The sequence below is a fragment of the Ranitomeya imitator genome, chromosome 3 (genome assembly GCF_032444005.1).
Source record: "Ranitomeya imitator isolate aRanImi1 chromosome 3, aRanImi1.pri, whole genome shotgun sequence".
Classification (NCBI taxonomy): domain Eukaryota; kingdom Metazoa; phylum Chordata; class Amphibia; order Anura; family Dendrobatidae; genus Ranitomeya; species Ranitomeya imitator.
In genome coordinates this window covers 307856614-307875224 of record NC_091284.1, presented here as the reverse complement: position 1 = coordinate 307875224, position 18611 = coordinate 307856614, and the positions used below count along the sequence as shown (strand labels likewise).

The following is an 18611-nucleotide window of genomic DNA, read 5'->3' as shown; positions in this document are numbered from 1 at the left end:
ACACCTGCAGCCCAGTACTAACACTGACGGAGACACCCGGAGCCACAAGACCCTTGCAGCCCAGTGCTAAGACTGGCAAAGACCCCCGGAGCCACAAGACCACTGCAGCCCAATGCTGAGACTAGCGGAGACTCCCAGAGCCAAAAGACCACTGCAGCCCTGTGATTCATCATTTCATGCTAATTATTTTCACATTCTCAAAAAACCCCTGTTGTGTTAGTTCACACCCACCATTTTTGCTGCGGATTGATCTACAATGTTGGCAGGAAATATTCAGCGTATATGCAGCCTTTTCACTTGCATTTTTGTGTCCCCTTCATTTGAATAGGGAAAGAAACACTGAAAGATGACAGCAACAGATTTATTAAAAAAAAAAGTGTCTCCTGGCCGGTGTCGGTGTCTGGCTGCTGTACTGGGACAACGCGAAATAGTATAGTAGACTGCACTAGTCCACACAATAGTATATTATTATATATTATATATTATAGTATATATATTATATTATAGTATATATAGTACTGCGCTTCTGCTATGCTTCCGGGGGCTCTGCCTGAATCCCCCTAAGATAGGATTCATATAAATCTCCGACGGGGCCACAGACTGCACTGACACAAGCAGAGGTCAAAGGAATTTGTTTTGTTTTTTTCTGAACTAGACGGATTTATTTTCTTAGGCCAGGTGCACACGATCAGGAATTGGCAGGGCTTTGGACGCAGCACATGTCCGATGCTGGCTATTGAATGCAGGTGACTCCACATGTGACCACTGAACCGTGCAGATTCACCGCGTCCAATACATTGTACGGGTGACATTTCTCTCAGCAAGATAAATAGACATTCTGCAGTCTGGAAAGATGAGCCGCATGTCCGTCTCTGCAGGTGAGCCGCAGGCGTCTATGGACTAGTGGACATGAGATTTCTTGCGATCCCATCCACTATGGCTACTTTCACACTTCCGTCGGTACGGGCCCGTCGCAATGCGTTGGGCCGACGTACCGACGGACGTTGTGAAAATTACTGCACAACGTGGGCAGCAGATGCAGTTTTTCAACGCATCCGCTGCCTATTCTGCAGTCCGGGGAGGAGGGGGCGGAGTTTCGCACGATGGATGGGACGTGTGTCAATACATCGTAATGCGTCGCTAATGCAAATCTATGGAGAAAAACGCATCCCGCGGGCAACTTTGCAGGATGCATTTTTTCTCCAAAACGACGCATTGTGACATTGGCCAAACGACGGAAGTGTGAAAATAGCCTATGCTGTAACATATGGACACTGCTCAAGTACACAGCGTCCAACCCACAGCAATTACTTATAGTGGGCACCTACCTTCAGAGTCTATTTGTGTTTTTTTGTCTAAAAGTGCCCACTTTTCTGTGGCTGATGGAACACACGGACACGTTCAGAAAAAAAAATATCACCTGTGGAATTCATTTGAACTCCATTCCTGTCATTGCAATCTATGGTTCAATATAGCATTCAGGCAGAACGCACAGGGTGCAGTAAAGACAGTGTGAACAGGCCCTAATGTAAGACATAGGCATTAGACATACCATATTTTTGGGGGATACTGGGTGTGCATCTCATAATGCAGATATACCTTACCAGCTGCGGTGCAGCAGGGTCCAGGTTCTCTGCAGGCCGCAGGCTGGGATGAGGGGGTGATTGCATGTGCGGTGCGCCACTGCGGGTGTTTGGTGCTGCGGGTGTACGGTGCTGCGGGGTCTCTGCCGACATTTTGTGATAGGCCAGAGCCCCCCCGTAGTTGCATGGTTTCCTATGAGGTGGACTCCAGGAAAATGGCTGCCGGGGGCGGTGCATGAGCAGATGGAGATCTCAGCACCACGATCTCGGGAGATTAGATTTCAGCGCTAAGAACTCATCTCCCAAGATCTTGGTGCCGAAATATCCATCTGCGCATGCGCCGCCCCCGGCAGCCATTTTCCCAGGAGTCCACCGCATAGGAAACCATGCCATGCAACTGGGGAGGCATCGTGGCTCAATGGTTAGCACTGCAGCCTTGCAGCGCTGGGGTCCTGGGTTCAAATTCCACTAAGGACCTCATCTGCAAGGAGTTTCTATGTTCTCCCCGTGTTTGCATGGGTTTTCTCAAGGTACTCCGGTTTCCTCCCACATTCCAGAGACAGGGAATCTAGACCGTGAGCCCCATTGGGGACAGTGCCACTAATGTCTGTAAAGCGCTGTGGAATTAATAGCACTATATATAAATAAGTATAAATAAATAAATAAACTGCAGGGGTTCTGGGCTTCCACAAAATGTCGGCAGAGCCCCCGCAGCACCGTTCACCCGCAGTGGCGCACCGCATATCCGAACACCCCCTCATCCCGGCCTGCAGCAATGCGCCAGCAGCGACCCTGAGACTTCGCTTCACTTCGCTGTGGCTACGTATTTTGTGCATGTAAACCTCCATATGTAATCCGTACGGCATCCGTACAGCGAGATTCTCTCGCCGGCTTGCAAAATGGACATAGAATGGATCCATGGGCTCAAATATCCGTGAATATATATATATACAGTGTGTGTGTGTGTATATATACATATATATATATATATATATATATATATATATATATATATATATATACATACATATATATATATATATATATATATATATTACAGTGGGGCAAAAAAGTATTTAGTCAGTCAGCAATAGTGCAAGTTCCACCACTTAAAAAGATGAGAGGCGTCTGTAATGTAATGTAATGTAATGTAAACTATGGGAGACAAACTGAGAAAAAAAAATCCAGAAAATCACATTGTCTGTTTTTTTAACAATTTATTTGCATATTATGGTGGAAAATAAGTATTTGGTCAGAAACAAAATTTCATCTCAATACTTTGTAATATATCCTTTGTTGGCAATGACAGAGGTCAAACGTTTTCTGTAAGTCTTCACAAGGTTGCCACACACTGTTGTTGGTATGTTGGCCCATTCCTACATGCAGATCTCCTCTAGAGCAAGGCTGCGGGTCTTGGGCTTTGCTAAAATGTTGGGGGTGAGCGTAGTCTCCTTCCCATTGATTTCCCTGCTGGGTGGCCCTCCAGCGGCCATTTTCCCGAAGCCCTCAGCAGGGAAATCAATGGGTAGGGTACTCCACTCATTGACGACATTTTATGAAAGCCCAGGGTGCGCAGATTTGCACCGCTGGGACACCCCCTCCTCCAAGCCCGGGAACCGCTGCATCGCCCCACTCTTGCCGCCAGCCTCCTGCAGCAGTGACCCTGCCTTCTGTGATACCGCCCCATTGCAGCCGCCCCCTTGGTAAGCTACCATAAAATTGGACAATAAGATGCATCACCATTTTATTTAAAACATGTTTTCCCTATTTTCCTCCAAAAATTTGTGGTGCATCTTATGGTACGGAGTGTCTTATAGTCCGCAAAATAAGGTTGTTTACTGGGTGCAGCCACTCTGACACAGTGAGAGTTTTTACATTTTGCAATTCAGCAGAGCTGAGGAAGCTAATCACTCCCACACCAGTCTCTGTATATACAATGTCCGTAGACCATGAGGTGCCTATCACAGGTGTGTCGGACTAGCATACAAGAGCTGCTGTGACCCATCAATGATAAGCTCCTGGTACTATAACAACCATTGCAAGCAAATAAAACCACAGAGCTTGATAAGAGAGGCATAACTAAAATCTGTGTGTTAACCCCTACCTCATGCTGTCTTCATATTACATAATAAAAACCTGCTAACAGATTCCCTTTAAACCCTTCCAACTTGACCTTATTGATTTCAGTTTTTACTTCCCTTCTTCCAAGAGCCATCACTTTTTATAATTGTCTGTCCACATAGATGTGTGAGGGCTTATTTTTTGAGTGACAAGTTGTACTTTTGATTGACACCATTCATTGTAACACATAGTGTACTGGAAAGCAGGGCCAAAATGCCAAGTGCAGTGAAATTGCAAAATACTTTTTTATAGTGTCGCTTTATGTGGGGTGAGACAACACAGCATTACAGCATTTTTTGGTGCAATTACGGTGACCAAAAACTGCTATTTTGGATTTTCTTTGTGATTTTGGAGTTTATTGATCGGATTAATTATTTTTATATTATGATAGATCTTTTTGGACACAGTCATACCACAGTGATTGTTTATAATCTTTATTTTTAATAGGGGAAAATGGGTCTGATTTAAACATTTATGTTTCTTTTTATTTATTTTTTTCATATTTTTTTAAACTTTGTTTTACTTTTTACTGTATTTATTAGTCCCCTTAAGGGACTTGAACCTGCAATTATCTGATAGCTTGTATTTTGTACAGCAACACCACATTATTGCTGCATATAGTAAAAATCACAACCTCAAAGGCTGAGTTTCCAGGGAGCTCTGTAATGACAGGCACAGAGGTCTACAACAGACACCTGACCAGGGATGCTAACTTGAGTTTTTATTTTTCTGGAAAGCTTATCAAAAAATCACAGACAGACAAAAATCTTTAAGAACACTTTGAAAATCTATAATAAATCATTATGATTATAAGTGATCCATGTCTACAGACCATAATTCTGATATGAAGACATCATCTGCATTCTCTATAAACTGTAAAATAGTGATAATTATAGTCAAAATAATCTGTATAATTTTCTTCAGGTTTAAATAATTAAAGATCGATGAAAAAAGAAGCAAAACAGCGGCACTCACCGATTTGAAGGCAAATATTCAGTCCTTTATTACACCCTTCACATTGTGTTCAAGCGAAATGTGGACGTGCAGGTTCAAGGAGACATGCAGGGGGTGAGAGTGGACGATGGACGTTTCACAACTGAATGCTTTAACGGGTCCAGGCAGTATGGATGTGTATGAATTTTTCTACCGTTTGAATGTAGGCTGTGATATTTCAGTTATTAAGGGGATCCACATCTCTAACTGTGCTTGAAGCTATTGCTCTGGTGCGGTTCTGCTGTTTCACTATGCATGTACTTTTAAATAATTAAAGCCTTACCAGACACATTAACATTTTCTTAATGACAGGGCAAAAAAGTGCCCTATTTTTATGGACTGTCCCAGAAATTCTGGATGGTTGGAAATCCTGCCCCCGGCTGTCATAGCAACCCATCGGAGCCTTGCAATTGTGTCACAGAAGCACTGATAAGTGCACCCACGCTGGTATGCTGTTAATGCCACTTTCAGAGTTTGACATTGGCATTTAACAGCTCCGCTCGCAACTGTTAGAGTCAGGTCCTAGCTGTAACACATAGCCACTACTTACTGTCTATGTGGCAAGCTCACCCCGTGAGCCCACTCCATACACTTAGTACCGACATACTCTGTACATGTATGGCGAATATCGGTAAAGGGTAAATCAAATGCTCTTGATTAGGTGTTCATCATCATGACCATCTCTAGAGAAGAAGATGCGTTGGCAGTTTGTTGGTCTGGAGCATTCAGGTTTGTGTTAACACAATGCCAAAGAGAAAAGACATCAGCAATGATCTTAAAGAAGTTGTCCATCAATATGGGAAAGGTTATAGGCAGCTTAAATTTAATTTCAAGTCCATCATTCTATAGTGAGAAAGATTATTCACAAATGGGAAACTTTCAAGATACTTGCCAATCTTCCCAGGAATGAAAGTCCCAGCAAACTCACTCTAAGGTCAAACTGTGCATTGCTTAGAGAAATTGCACAAAATTCAATCACTACAGATCAGACTAAAAAGATCACAATTAGCCCGATAGATGTTCAATTACAAAAAGACTAAACAAGTATGACTTGTTGGAAGGGTTGCCAGGAGGAAACCTCTTCTTTCTAAAAAGAACAGGACAGCTCTGCTACAATTTACAAAATTACATGTGACCTATGGACACATGGGACTTAAGTGGGGATGTATGCCAACAATGTCATGTGCCATGCTTGGCAAAAAGCAAACAGCATACGAACACAATCAACTCATACTAACTGTCAAGCAAAGTTGTGGAAGAATGATATTCTAGTGCTTGTTTTGCAGCCACATGACCTGGACACCTTGCAGTGACTGAATTGACTACTAACTCCTCTGCATACCAAGTATATTATAGTCAAATGTGATGGCATCTATCTAAAAGCTTGGCTGTAACTGGATCATGCATCTGGACAATGATGTGAAGCACACCAGCAAATCTACATCAGAATGGCTGAAAAAGAAAAAAATTAAGGCGTTGCAATGACATAGTAAGGCTGCCGTCACACTAGCAGTATTTGGTCAGTATTTTACATCAGTATTTGTAAGTCAAAACCAGGAGTGGAACAATTAGAGGAAAAGTATAATAGAAACATATGAACCACTTCTGTATTTATCACCCACTCATGGTTTTGGCTTACAAATACTGATGTAAAATACTGACCAAATACTGCGAGTGTGACGGCAGCCTTAAAGTCTAGACCTCAACCCAATTGAAATGCTGTAGTGGGACCTATAGGGAACTGTGCATAGAAGAATGCCAACAAATGTCAATGAACATAAACAACATTTTTGAAGAAGAATGTGCAAAAATTCCTTCATAACAATGTGAAAGACTGATAAAGTCATGTAAAAATCAATTATTTCTATCATAAGTTGTTATACAAGGTATTGATTATGAGGTGTACTTAATTTTTCACATGTCATGTGTTGCCGTTCATCAGAGGATGTACTTAACTAATTTTAAGACCTTCTAAGGACCAGATTTTTTTTTATTATATCCTGATATAGAAAAATACAACATGTAAAAAAAATTAAATAAAACAAAATTAAGAGACAGCATAAGTCAGAAAATATAAAAGAAGGGATCCATAAAAACACAATAAATATAAATAATATTAATGTATCCAACCTGCTTAAGTATGTTCTGCTCCCTCATGAGCTTTTGACGCTCTCTGTTGGGTTTGGAAATCACTATCTCCAACACGTTTTGACCATTGTTTGGAACATCAACCACAAAGAAAACCAAATCTTCTAAGAGTTTGATGGCAAATCTTAAAAAAATACAACATGATTGTTTTCAATTCATTGTTTTCAAGATTCACATTCTTACAATACACTGAAAAGAAATGTCAAATGTATTATACAAAGTCATTGTATTGAAATCTTTACAACTTCTTACAATATGGCAGTATAAAGATTAGGAGAGATTATGGAATATGACAATTATGGGCAACACAGGTTAGTGGAGAGCTGTCTACACACACACAAAAAAACATTTCCCTAACCAAATGTGCTACATGTAATAGTTTGGCAAGTTTGGCTGAGTTCACATCATCATGTGATTTGTCTGCCAGTCAAGTTTGCAATCCGTGCGCAACCCCGTGAGGGTGTCCATCTCACGAAGGGGTGCAGAAGATACCTGCCATTAAAATTAGCACTCTCTAACTCAGAAAGCAGACATGGCTAGTGTATACTGTGATTTCTTCAAAAGTTAAGTCAGATCGCTAATATGAATTAGTATTTTATTGTGATGTCAATGTGTCTTTTGTTGTGCACACAGATAGCACCCTGACTCAAAATATATTTGTCTGAATATGCCCTTACAAAGACTAGGTAGCTACAGTGGCATGTAAACGTTTGGGCACCCCCGGTCAAAATTACTGTATTGTGAACAGTTAAGCAGAAATGAGCTCTAAAAGGCCTAAAGTTAAAGATGACAAATTTCCTTTATATTATAAACAAAGAAATACATATATTTTCATCTTTTACATTTTAAAAGGGAACCTGTCAAGTCCCCCATCCCCTCCAATACATCAGAATTCAGCTGTGTGTGATTAAACTCCCTCCCTAACCAGCCCTGCATAACATAATTCAGATAAATAAGTGCTTTAAAAAAGAATTAATAACCTCCACTTCCCCAGATGAGTCAGCCCTCTTTCCGTGTTATCATGCCCTGTGGAGGAGAGGTAGTTATTTTCTGATTACTTTTTCATAAAGGCCATATTTGTGCAGGTATCTCTGAACAATAAAACAATGTACCACAACTCCCAAATCTTTCTGAAGGTCTTTTACAGTTAAACAGAGGTTCTTATTTGCCTCTTCTTCAATCCTATGACCAGCTCTCACTGAAATTCTTCTTTGTCTTACAGACCTTATCTTGACCTCCACTGTTCCTGAAAACACTTTGTTATCTACTTATAGACTTTGTTCTGCTTTGTGGGTCTCCAAATTTTTCATTTTCAGAGTGTTAGGCAGCTGCTTAGAAGAATCCATGGCTACTTTTTTTTGGCAAAGGTGAACGGAGGCTGTTTTTTCTATAAACCTGGCAAACTTGCATCACCTGGACTTTCCTAACGATGATAGTGAACAAGCCATAACCCTAACAGGCTGAAACCTTGTTCAAAGTAATCTGAGCACACAAATCTCAGACTTTTGCATTGGTCCATTTTCCTTTTTGTCATTTTTATTAAAAAAATGACAATTTTTTTTTGCCTAAAATACAAAGGAAATGTGTCATCTTTAACTTTAGGCCTTTAAGAGATTACTTAATCTTCAACTTGCTTAACTGTTAACACAATAACAGAAATGTTGACCAGAGGTGCGTAAACTTTTACATGTGATTGTATGCGTACGGCCATGAAAACCCCGGCACTGATTCATCAAAGTGGTTACTCCAGAAAACTGGCATAAAACAATTTGAATAACGTCAATTGTTTTGCACAATGCAGAAATGCTCTAAATCTTATGACTTTTGACATTTCCATGCCAGATTTTAGGCAGCGCCATAAGAATGGGTGGAACTGGGGAGAAACCGAGGCAGTATGAGATGTGGCCACACCCACTAATCAAGTTAATTAATGGTGGTGGCGTTTTTACTTCAGAAATGTTACTTTTGTGGTGCATTTGTGGTGGGGCTCAAGCCACTAACGAGATCTGCAGATTTCATTAACATGCGTGCACCTCTTAATGAATTTGAATCCTTTCCCAGTGTCTCTTTGTCTGTCGTTCTGCTTGACTCCCTGGTTCTGACCTTCTGGCTTGGCTTTTGTCTCCATTTCAGTTTGTCTCTATTGTACCGTATTTTGCCTGTCCTGGTTTACTGATCCCTTGCTACGTCCTGACTATCCATTCTGTCTAAATCCGTTTGTACTGTTGTGCTGTCTTGTGCTCTGACTTGGCTTTCCTGACCTCGCTCTCGCCACTAGGTGGCGTCTGTTCAGTTGCCCTGTGTGTGCAGTCTGGCTTCCCTGCCAAGCTCCCCCTGGTGGAGGTTGCGCTGTACTGCACAGCAGCTGCATGACAACTTGGACATTCAAGGGTATTTGTTGCTAGGAGGGGGCACTTGGGATATTATGTCTTTCAATACTTTCTATTTGACACTTTAATTTTTGAGGGGAGGAAGTGATCATAGTAATGACACATTTTTTAAAATATTGGGATCAGTATTCCACTCCTCAGGTGCACGCAGAGTGGGGAGTTTTTGTAGATTGGGAATAGATGAAGACAGCGCTGGAAATGTGAGAAGTCAAAATGTGTTTTTGATGTAATCTGTGCAGACGAGTGAACACCAATCAGAAAGAATGCTAACTGTACATCACCATCTATAACTGTACTGTAATCATGTGTATGTTCTGCAGCACTGGTATCTACCACTATGCGGTTACTGCAAGGTGATCATATTGCTCTTTTTAGTAACGTTTTTTTTTTCTTTTCTTTTTTATTTAGTAACAACTTAAGGTATTTCAGTCATTATGTAGTAAAAGGTGTATGGTGGTATGATTGGTCTTTGTATAGAGTTTTTTCTTACTAGATGGCAGCCCGATTCTAAAGAATCGGGAGTCTAGAATCCATATATACTTTATTTATTCAAATGTAAGAATAATACAATTAATAAATAATAGTAAGAAAGAACAAAAAATGGCTGCACTCACCAGCTCTTGACAATTCTTGTTATTTAAGGTACAGTTACACAGGATCCATGAACATGCTTATGAGGGGAGGGATGAAAGACATCAGACGACAACTTTGCGTGTTGTGGCAAATGCCACAACAACGGTTCTTTGCTTAAGAACAATAATGTAAATAATAAATAATATGTATCAATAACTATGTATATTGGTATGTCCTATGACATTTTAAAATATTTCATTATTATGTGGAAAGGCTCTTAGTACCCATACTGGCGCATACTTGTGTGCCCATCAGGTATTTTCACAGTAATTTTACATCTGATGGGTTGGTATGAAACGTTTTTAATCATCTCTTGGGCTTAGCTAAGCCTTCATTTTAAATAATTCTAATAGGTACAACAGAAATAAAAGCCTTTTTGTGTACCCAAATTTTTTGTGTTTATTTTTACAGAAGTGTAAAATTTAAGAAATCAACGTTCATAGTACAACGATGGGCTAATCTAAGCATGCCCATCAACCACATCACGGTAGCCTTTGAACTGATGGGTCCTAACTAACTGATTCCTATTTCTTAATACTCAGACCTCTTTCACATCTGCATGTTTCTGATATTTGCAGAAGTAATGTTAAAAACAATACAACTTCCACACTTGGCACCAAAGAACTGACCTACAACACACTTTCAGCAAGTGCCATGCAATGTAGATGAAGCTTGGAGTTAACTTGCAGTAAATGCAGCAAACGCGGCTTCGGCAATTGCATTAAATGCAGCCACAACAAAAACACTGGTAAGTGGAGATTTTGTGGCGAAAACAGCAGAAACCACATGTGCCGCACCTGCCGCAAGTGAAGTACAAATTCCGAATACATTGCATGCAACTTACAGCAAGAGTGGCGTGGGTCAGCCCTTAGGCAGGAAGTGCAGAAATAGCCTTTTTTCCACCATAAATTCTCCAAATAGCAGAAAAATGTTGATGTGAAAGCAAAATCTCTATTCTTTCCCTATCTATCTAAAAATGTACCTATCTATATATCTATTTCTATGTACAGAACACACCTGAAGATAGAGATGTGTGTGAACAGCCATCCCACCCGTCTCTTACCTGTTCACAAAAACCTCACCCTTTTTAAAAACAAAATGAAATCTCTCAGCAGCTATACTGCTGGAGCTTCAAATACAGGTTCCTATCACCAAATACAGGCATTTGAATGATACACATCTTACATCTTGTACTTAATGTGTGTTCTACTTACCTATAAAAATATGTATTGATATATCATATTTCTAAATTTATGTAGATATGATATAGAGTTATTAACCCTATATGCTAATGAGTACGTATGTTATATACGTATTTCCTACATAAGTACTTAAAATCTATGTCTATGGCTACACTAATTTTTTTTTATTTTTTTTTTTTCCTTATCTCTACACATAGAATTTGCCTATTGCTGTCTATGTTATTAGAAAAACTGAATAATGAAAAAAAAGAAAATTAAGTTTAAACTAAAATATTTTTGTACACAATATTACGTGTGAAGACTTTAGTACTATCAGCCAATAATTGTCCTTGAAGTGGTGTATTAACCACTTTAACCCTCACATTGCAACATTGCTTCACCCTGGAAAAAGCAACATACAATTGACCATGGGCAAAAGCAGGTTCTGGTAGATAAATGCCAACTCGATGGAGGGTCTGGCCTTGAGATTTATTTATGGTCATTGCAAATGCGGGCTTGATGGGAAATTGTCTCCGTCTTAATTTAAAAGGTAATCCAGTCTCTGATGGACACAAATCAATTCGTGGAATGAATACCACATTTCCTGCTGCTGACTCACTAATTACTTTAGCCAGTATGATATTGGCATGTAAGGCAGTGACAATGAGCCGCGTACCATTGCAGAGACCTTTGTTCGTGTTCACATTACGTAATAACATGACAATGGTGCCAATTTTAAGTTTCAGCCGATGTGAAGGCATACCAGTTGGTGTTAGTGAATTCAAAAACTCAAGTGGGTATTGATCGAGGTCATCAGCTTCATCAGGATCGATGGAATCATCACTGATATATTCAGTATAGTCACCTATCAATAAATCCATGACTTGGGAATTGACTTTCTCAACGTCCTCATTTTTTGGACATAAAATTGCATGAGATGCAGCTGTATTTATACTTTCGGTGTCATTCACATCAATACAAAGATTATCTCCAAAAATTTCAATTATTAAAGAGCCAGTACATACCATGTCTGGAGGAATTTCAATTACATCATCTCCAAGGTTATGTTCATTAGATAGTTCACCATTTCCCAGTTGAAGCAACCAACTGCTGTAGTGAGGATCAATGGAGCGCATGTTGTTAATAAGTGGCAGGCGAGTAAAATGTTGCCAGTGTTGTGAATATTTTATACAGCTCTCTACAACATCAGTTCTTGTCACATGAGGGATGACAGGAAGACATTGTCTAAAGTCGCCTCCAAAAACAATCACTTTACCTCCAAACGGTGTTTTTTCTTTGTGAGCTACATTTGTTGTCATGACATCACGTAAAACTCTATCAATGACATGCAATGCATATTTGGATAGCATTGTGCACTCATCAATAATAAAAAGTTTAGTGCTGTGCAAATCTTTTGCTGCATCGGTATCATTCTTAATCCTGGAAACAGATGTTTCATTCACAGGAATTGGAATCCCATAAAGAGAATGAATGGTTCGTCCACCTTGTAGCAAGTTGGCGGCAATTCCAGTAGTGGCAGCAGGTGACACAATGTCTCCTTGTCCTCTTAGCTAATGTAGGAGTAGATGATATAGGTACGTTTTTCCGCTGCCACCAGGACCATCAAGGAAAAAACACTTTGCTGTGGAATTAGTGTCTTCTAAAGCTTGAGGTATAGCATCAAAAGCAAAAAGTTGGTCCTCATTTAGAGTAGCTTTCATTTCAGCAGCTGCTGATAACTCATAATCTTTATCATACTGTGGGAGGAGGTGTTGTTTCTTGACTGGACGTGGCAAATTAAAATCAATATAAGTTTTGCCATGAGCTTTAAGAACATGTTGGACATCTGTCATAGCATAGCCTTCACAATTGACACACTCCAGAGTGTCGGAGTGGTATGCATGGCAGTAGTCTTCTACAAAGTGTTCCTTAAATTCATCCCATAAGTCCCGAGGTTTAGCTGGAGGACCAAAAATACAAATGTAGGCAAACATGTCACGTAGCTCTGCTGGCATGTTACATAGTTACATAGTTATTAAGGTTGAAGGAAGACTATATGTCCATCTAGTTCAACCCATAGCCTAACCTAACATGCCCTAACATGTTGATCCAGAGGAAGGCAAAAAAAACCCATGTGGCAAAGAGTAAGCTCCACATTGGGGAAAAAAATTCCTTCCCGACTCCACATACGGCAATCAGACTAGTTCCCTGGATCAACGCCCTATCAAGGAATCTAGTGTATATACCCTGTAACATTATACTTTTCCAGAAAGGTATCCAGTCCCCTCTTAAATTTAAGTAATGAATCACTCATTACAACATCACATGGCAGAGAGTTCCATAGTCTCACTGCTCTTACAGTAAAGAATCCGCGTCTGTTATTATGCTTAAACCTTTTTTCCTCCAACCGCAGAGGATGCCCCCTTGTCCCTGTTTCAGGTCTATGATTAAAAAGATCATCAGAAAGGTCTTTGTACTGTCCCCTCATATATTTATACATTAAAATAAGATCACCCCTTAGTCTTCGTTTTTCCAAACTAAATAGCCCCAAGTGTAATAACCTATCTTGGTATTGCAGACCCCCCAGTCCTCTAATAACCTTGGTCGCTCTACTCTGCACCCGCTCCAGTTCAGCTATGTCTTTCTTAAACACCGGAGACCAGAACTGTGCACAGTATTCTAAGTGTGGTCGAACTAGTGACTTGTATAGAGGTAAAATTATGTTCTCCTCATGAGCATCTATGCCTCTTTTAATGCATCCCATTATTTTATTTGCCTTTGTAGCCACTGCCTGACACTGGCCACTGAATTTAAGTTTGTCATCCACCCATACACCCAGGTCTTTTTCATTGACGGTTTTGCCCAGAGTTTTAGAATTAAGCACATAATTATACATCTTATTACTTCTACCCAAGTGCATGACCTTACATTTATCCCCATTAAAGCTCATTTGCCATTTATCAGCCCAAGCTTCTAGTTTACATAAATCATCCTGTAATATAAAATTGTCCTCCTCTGTATTGATTACCCTGCAGAGTTTAGTGTCATCTGCAAATATTGAAATTCTACTCTGAATGCCCCCTACAAGGTCATTAATAAATATGTTAAAAAGTAGAGGGCCCAATACTGACCCCTGTGGTACCCCACTGCTAACCGCTACACAGTCCGAGTGTGCTCCATTAATAACCACCCTTTGTTTCCTATCCCTGAGCCAGCTCTCAACCCACTTGCACATATTTTCCCCTATCCCCATTATTCTCATTTTATGTATCAACCTTTTGTGTGGCACCGTATCAAAAGCTTTTGAAAAGTCCATATACACTACATCCACTGGGTTCCCTTGGTCCAATCCGGAACTTACCTCTTCATAGAAACTGATCAAATTAGTCTGACATGAACGGTCCCTAGTAAACCCGTGCTGATACTGGGTCATGAGGTTATTCCTCTTCAGATACTCCAGTATAGCGTCCCTTAGAATGCCCTCCAGGATTTTACCCACAGTAGAGGTTAAGCTTACTGGCCTATAATTTCCGAGTTCAGTTTTTGTTCCCTTTTTGAATATTGGCACCACATTTGCTATACGCCAGTCCTGCGGCACAGACCCTGTTATTATGGAGTCTTTAAAGATTAAAAATAATGGTCTATCAATGACTGTACTTAATTCCTGCAGTACTCGAGGGTGTATCCCATCCGGGCCCGGAGATATGTCAATTTTAGTGATTTTTAGACGCCGCCGCACTTCCTGCTGGGTTAAGCAGGTGACATTTAATTGGGAATTTTTATCACTAGACATTTTGTCTGCCATGGGATTTTCTTGTGTAAATACTGATGAAAAAAAGTCATTTAGCATATTGGCTTTTTCCTCATCCACCATCTCACCCAGACTATTTTTAAGGGGGCCAACACTATCATTTTTTAGTTTCTTACTATTTATGTAGTTAAAGAATATTTTAGGATTATTTTTACTCTCTCTGGCAATGAGTCTCTCTGTCTCAATCTTTGCTGCCTTGATTTGCTTTTTACAGAATTTATTTAATTTTCTGTATTTATTTAATGCCTCCTCACTACCTACTTCCTTTAATTCTCTAAATGCTTTCTTTTTGTCACTTATTGCGCCCCTTACAGCTCTATTTAGCCATATTGGTTTTCTCCTATTTCTAGTATGTTTATTCCCATACGGTATATACTGTGCACAGGTCCTATCCAGGATGCTAATAAACGTCTCCCATTTTCTTTGTGTATTTTTGTGTCTCAGGATATCGTCCCAGTTAATTGCACCAAGATCCTCTCTCATCCGTTGGAAATTTGCCCTCCTGAAGTTTAGTGTCCTTGTAACCCCTCTACTACACATCTTTTTAAAGGATACATGAAAACTTATTATTTTGTGATCGCTATTTCCCAAGTGACCCCCAACCCTTATATTTGATATGCGGTCTGGCCTGTTGGTTAATATTAGGTCTAGCAGTGCCCCCCTTCTTGTTGGGTCCTGAACCAGTTGTGAAAGGTAATTGTCTCTCATAATTGTCAAAATCCGATTACCTTTGCTGGAACTGCAGGTTTCTGTTCCCCAGTCTATTTCAGGGAAGTTGAAGTCCCCATAATAATGACTTCTCCTTGAGTCGCAGCTTCATCTATTTGATTTACGAGGATATTCTCCATTGCTTCCATTACTTTTGGAGATTTATAACAAACCCCTATCAGTAATTTATTATTTTTTCCCCCTCCCCTTATCTCCACCCACAGGGATTCTACATTTTCATTAAATTCACCTATATTATCGTGCAGGATGGGTTTTAAGGATGATTTGACATATAGACACACCCCTCCCCCTCGCTTATCTGTACGGTCATTTCTGAACAGGCTATAGCCCTGCAAGTTAACAGCCCAGTCATGGCTCTCATCCAGCCACGTTTCAGATATCCCCACCATGTCATAATTATGCTCCAACAACATTAGTTCTAATTCGTCCATTTTGTTGGCGAGGCTTCTGGCATTAGTATACATGCACTTTATGTTCCTCTGTGTACTTCTATTTCTTAAATTATTAACTGTTCTGACCCCACCCCCCATGCCACCGCCACCCCCAACTTCCTTATTTGTGCCCAGGTCTCTGTCTGCACTATCTTCCCCTCCTATAAAATGAATACCCTCCCCCCCAATTCCTAGTTTAAACACTCCTCCAACCTTCTAGCCATTCTCTCCCCCAGCACAGCTGCACCCTCCCCATTGAGGTGCAGCCCGTCCCTAGCGTAGAGCCTGTAGCCAACTGAGAAGTCGGCCCAGTTCTGCAGGAACCCAAACCCCTCTTTCCTACACCAATTCTTGAGCCACTTATTAACCTCCCTAATCTCCCGTTGCCTCTCTGGCGTGGCACGTGGTACCGGCAGTATTTCGGAAAATACCACGTTGGAGGTCCTTGCTTTCAGCTTGCAGCCTAATTCCCTGAAATCATCTTTAAGGACCTTCCACCTACCTCTAACTTTGTCATTAGTGCCAATGTGCACCATGACCGCTGGGTCCTCACCAGCCCCTCCCAATAATCTGTCCACCCGATCAGCGATGTGTCGGACTCGAGCGCCAGGTAGGCAGCACACCGTTCGACGATCCCTGTCTTTGTGACAGATTGCCCTATCTGTTCCCCTAATAATTGAATCGCCCACTACCAGCACCTGTCTGGCCTGCCCTGCTCTCCTATTTCCCTCCTTACTGGAGCAGTCACTCCTCCGGCTTTCAGAGGACATGCCTGGCTGCAGCAGTGCTACCCCTGTACTGGCACCCCCCTCATCTGCCAACTTAGCAAACTTATTGGGGTGTTCCAGATCAGGACTAGCCTCCCTGGCACTCTTCCCTCTACCCCGCTTCCTAACTGTCACCCAGCTTGCTACTTCATTGTCCTGCAGCTCCATCCCACCATCCCCCCCCTCATCTGTCCCATTGAGCGTCTGCTCCGTGAGCAGAAGACTCCTCTCCATATTGTCTATGGATCTCAGTGTTGCCAGCTGCACATTTAGAGTCAGAATCTGGATTTCCAAATGCACAACGTGCTCACATCTCGCACAGCAGTATGCACCCTCGATCGGCTGCTCAAGGACTGCATACATGTGGCAAGATGTGCACTGGATGGCATTAACAATCGTGGAGCACATTTCCTAATGGGGATTGCACCAGACAGAAAAGTTCAATAAAAAAATAAAAATAAATACAAAGTATTAATAAAAATCAGACCACAATTCAGTAATTCCTCCCTTGGAAACTCCCTGAATCCAAAGTCACTGAATCACAAGTCACACTTACCGCCGTCCACACTTACGCTCAGCTCACACTCAGCTCGCTCACACTCGCTCTGCTGAAGATTTATAGATTTTTTTTTTTCTAGTTCCCCTCAATAGCAATCAACCTTGCTGTTCAAATGCACTTCCAAAAAGGACTTGAGCCCCAAACAGCTGCCCCTTATAAACCCTTAACTATGAGCCCCCACCCTAAGTTAACCCTTATGAATATAGCTACCCCCAATTCAGCAACTCACACCAATTCACACAGGTATTTGTTAAAGGCTTTCCAAATACCTCTTCACTGAATCACAAGTCACACTTACCGCCGTCCACACTTACGCTCAGCTCACACTCAGCTCGCTCACACTCGCTCTGCTGAAGATTTATAGATTTTTTTTTCTAGTTCCCCTCAACAGCAATCAACCTTGCTGTTCAAATGCACTTCCAAAAAGGACTTGAGCCCCAAATAGATGCCCCTTATAAACCCTTAACTATGAGCCCCCACCCTAAGTTAACCCTTATGAATATAGCTACCCCCAATTCAGCAACTCACACCAATTCACACAGGTATTTGTTAAAGGCTTTCCAAATACCTCTTCACTGAATCACAAGTCACACTTACCGCCGTCCACACTTACGCTCAGCTCACACTCAGCTCGCTCACACTCGCTCTGCTGAAGATTTATAGATTTTTTTTTTCTAGTTCCCCTCAACAGCAATCAACCTTGCTGTTCAAATGCACTTCCAAAAAGGACTTGAGCCCCAAATAGATGCCCCTTATAAACCCTTAACTATGAGCCCCCACCCTAAGTTAACCCTTATGAATATAGCTACCCCCAATTCAGCAACTCACACCAATTCACACAGGTATTTGTTAAAGGCTTTCCAAATACCTCTTCACTGAATCACAAGTCACACTTACCGCCGTCCACACTTACGCTCAGCTCACACTCAGCTCGCTCACACTCGCTCTGCTGAAGATTTATAGATTTTTTTTTTTCTAGTTCCACTCAACAGCAATCAACCTTGCTGTTCAAATGCACTTCCAAAAAGTGAGAATACTGGCATCAAGTAATGTATTTCTCCACAGACTATCATCAAATAGTAAGCCAAGAGCTAATGCCGCATCTTTGAAGGTTTCATGTGTGACTCCGTGTACAGTTTTTATGCTGTCAAAACTGGTTGCACCTTTGACATGTAACAATAACAATCTTAAATAGTAGCGTTCTTGGTCTTTCACACTGACAGTATACATTTGTCCAATCACAGAACCACCTGCTCGCTTTCTAA

At 41.0% G+C, this 18611-nt stretch overlaps 1 protein-coding gene across 1 annotated transcript in view; it reads right to left on the bottom strand.

Moving 5' to 3' along the window:
* The window catches only part of ITPR3 (inositol 1,4,5-trisphosphate receptor type 3), a 544758-nt gene that overhangs the window by 311176 nt on the left and 214971 nt on the right, over positions 1 to 18611 (bottom strand). Inside the window, exon 14 of the mRNA XM_069756594.1 lies at positions 6828 to 6969. Within this exon, the coding sequence (XP_069612695.1) occupies positions 6828 to 6969 (142 nt within the window). The remainder of the gene's footprint in view (positions 1 to 6827; positions 6970 to 18611) is intronic.